General features: G+C 38.5%; 1 protein-coding gene across 1 annotated transcript in view; it reads left to right on the top strand.

The window, feature by feature from the left end:
* LOC119598357 (receptor-interacting serine/threonine-protein kinase 4-like) overlaps positions 1 to 850 on the top strand; it is a 2,793-nt gene extending 1,943 nt beyond the window's left edge. The window contains exons 4-5 of the mRNA XM_037948008.1: positions 598 to 700; positions 801 to 850. Coding sequence (XP_037803936.1) covers positions 598 to 700; positions 801 to 850 — 153 coding nt within the window. The remainder of the gene's footprint in view (positions 1 to 597; positions 701 to 800) is intronic.
* The last annotated feature ends 1,382 nt before the right edge of the window (positions 851 to 2,232 follow it).

Raw genomic sequence — 2,232 nt, 5'->3', positions numbered from 1 at the left:
AAAGGGGAAGATTTCTTTTGCTCAGAGCTGAAGACATCTTAATACTTGAGCGCGATTACAAATGCTGTTAGTCAAATATTTATTATTTGACATAAATGCAAATTTCTGTACACAGATTTTACTTTTGTGTCTCAGTGTTATTTTTCGCCCTGAAACATTTTGATAATAATAATAATAAAATAAATAAATAAATAAATAAAATAATAATATGGAAATTTCATACCTCTATGGGGCTAAAAAGGAAATGTTTGTAAAATATATATATATATATATATAAAATTTTATATATATAATATATATATATATATATATTTGTGTGTGTGTGTGTGTTTGAGGCGGGTTTCACTAAATACTTAATGTTTTTAAATTTATCAATGAGTTCCTCAAAGAAAAAGGAGAAACAGGGAAAACATTTTTATTATTATTATTATTATCATTATTTACTATATTTTTAAAGGATGGGGCTGAAGGGGGCTTCATTTAATAAGAGTTTTAAAATAGTTTCAGTTCACGCTCCCCCGGAAAATGCGGGGGATGATTTCGTTAACATGCCATTATTCGTTTTTTTTTTTTTTTTTTTTTGGGGGGGGGGGTCAGGTCCAGATATCGGATATTCTAGTGGGTGGTGACGTCGGGACCCTGAGCCAGTTGGTGGAAGAATTTGATTTGGATGACTTGTGTGCCAAAGAAAATGATAAAGGTAATGTTATCATTCCTTTACTAAAAACCTTGTCTCGACTCGATAAACAATGTAAGATATCCTCCATCTATTCCCCGTAACACTCCACTGATTCGCTCAGGTTTCCGGTCTGTCCACTACGCTGATGTGGAGGAAATGTTGAAGTGCTGAAGATCCTTCAAACTAAGGGTTATGACATGAACTCTGTGACGAATCAGGGATATTCAGCTTTTGCAATATGCTGTCAAGTACTCCACCTGGCGGCTGTCAAGTGGCTAGTCAAAAAGGCTGGCCTGGATGCTACTCTTCTTCCCTGCACCAGAGGTGGTGCCTCCGCCCTGGCGTTGGCCAGACGAAAAGGGCATGCAGAGATAGTAACATTTTTTGAAAGGGTAAGTTCAAATTCTGTAGGATTTTAATTCTCTCTCTCTCTCTCTCTCTCTCTCTCTCTCTCTCTCTCTCTCTCTCTGCTCTCTCTCTCTCTCTCTCTTTTCCCCAAGAACACTCCAGTATTAAAAAACTCATTGCGTTTTGCTTAACATTGTGATCAAACGAAGGGGGTGGCGTTCAGTATTTCGTCGAATCTGACGGAAATTTTAAATTATTATGTAACCTGTTTGCTTGTGCTGTATTGCACTTTAAAAGCGTGATGTACCCCCCCCCCTCTCTCACACTTGATGACGACCCCTTCAACTCCAGGTGACTACAGTGAAATCCCTGGAGTCTGCGATCTCGAGGCCCTTAGAGACCTGGTACACGAGGGTGTCAACGTTGATGCTGTGTGCGAGGGGAAATTTGTAAGGCAAAGAGAGCTGGTTCTTTCAGATTTAGCCTTCTTCAAATAATAAGAATACATTTAGATCTTTTGGGATAAAAATAGATCTGGGCAATCATGTGCTTCAAGATAGAAGCAGGAAACTTGGAAACATTTATCAAGGTTTCCACTTGGCAAGAGCACTAGCTTAAACCGCATCAAAAAGTATTGAAAATGAGAGTTCAAACGAAGGGTGAACAGTATTGGAGTTTGTACCTACTGATGCCACTATGAAGTTACCATGCGCGCTTCTGTGGAAAGAAAAACGAAAGTAAAAGTAGGGGAAGAATATAACTCGTTTTATTAACTTCACGGTATAAAATCTTCCCACTTTAGAGCTGGTATGATGAGCATTGGTGAAATTTATATCGTCCAGTATGTATAATAATGATGGTTCATATAGAAACGCGACTTAAGCTCAAGACCTCTCATTGCAAAGACACAGTTTAATATCAAGTATACTTGCAAATTGCAGAATCATGCTGCTTTTTATTCATCACAGTTCGTTCATCATCCTTTAAAGCTAATTGCCCACCTAATCATCCTGATGATAATCACATATTTAGCAGTTGTAGTGACGGTGGCAGGTCAAGTGTCTTTACATTTGTCACGAGGCTAGTGCGATGCAGAAGATAAGATACTGCCTTGCCTGTGTGGAATTCAGTATCGTGTATATAAATTCCTGGCTGTCCTGCCCTGGAGACAGTATGAAGGGCTATAGCCATAGTGGCAGAGGGAA

This window comes from Penaeus monodon, chromosome 41 (assembly GCF_015228065.2).
Source record: "Penaeus monodon isolate SGIC_2016 chromosome 41, NSTDA_Pmon_1, whole genome shotgun sequence".
NCBI lineage: Eukaryota > Metazoa > Arthropoda > Malacostraca > Decapoda > Penaeidae > Penaeus > Penaeus monodon.
This window is presented reverse-complemented; position numbering and strand designations above follow the sequence as displayed.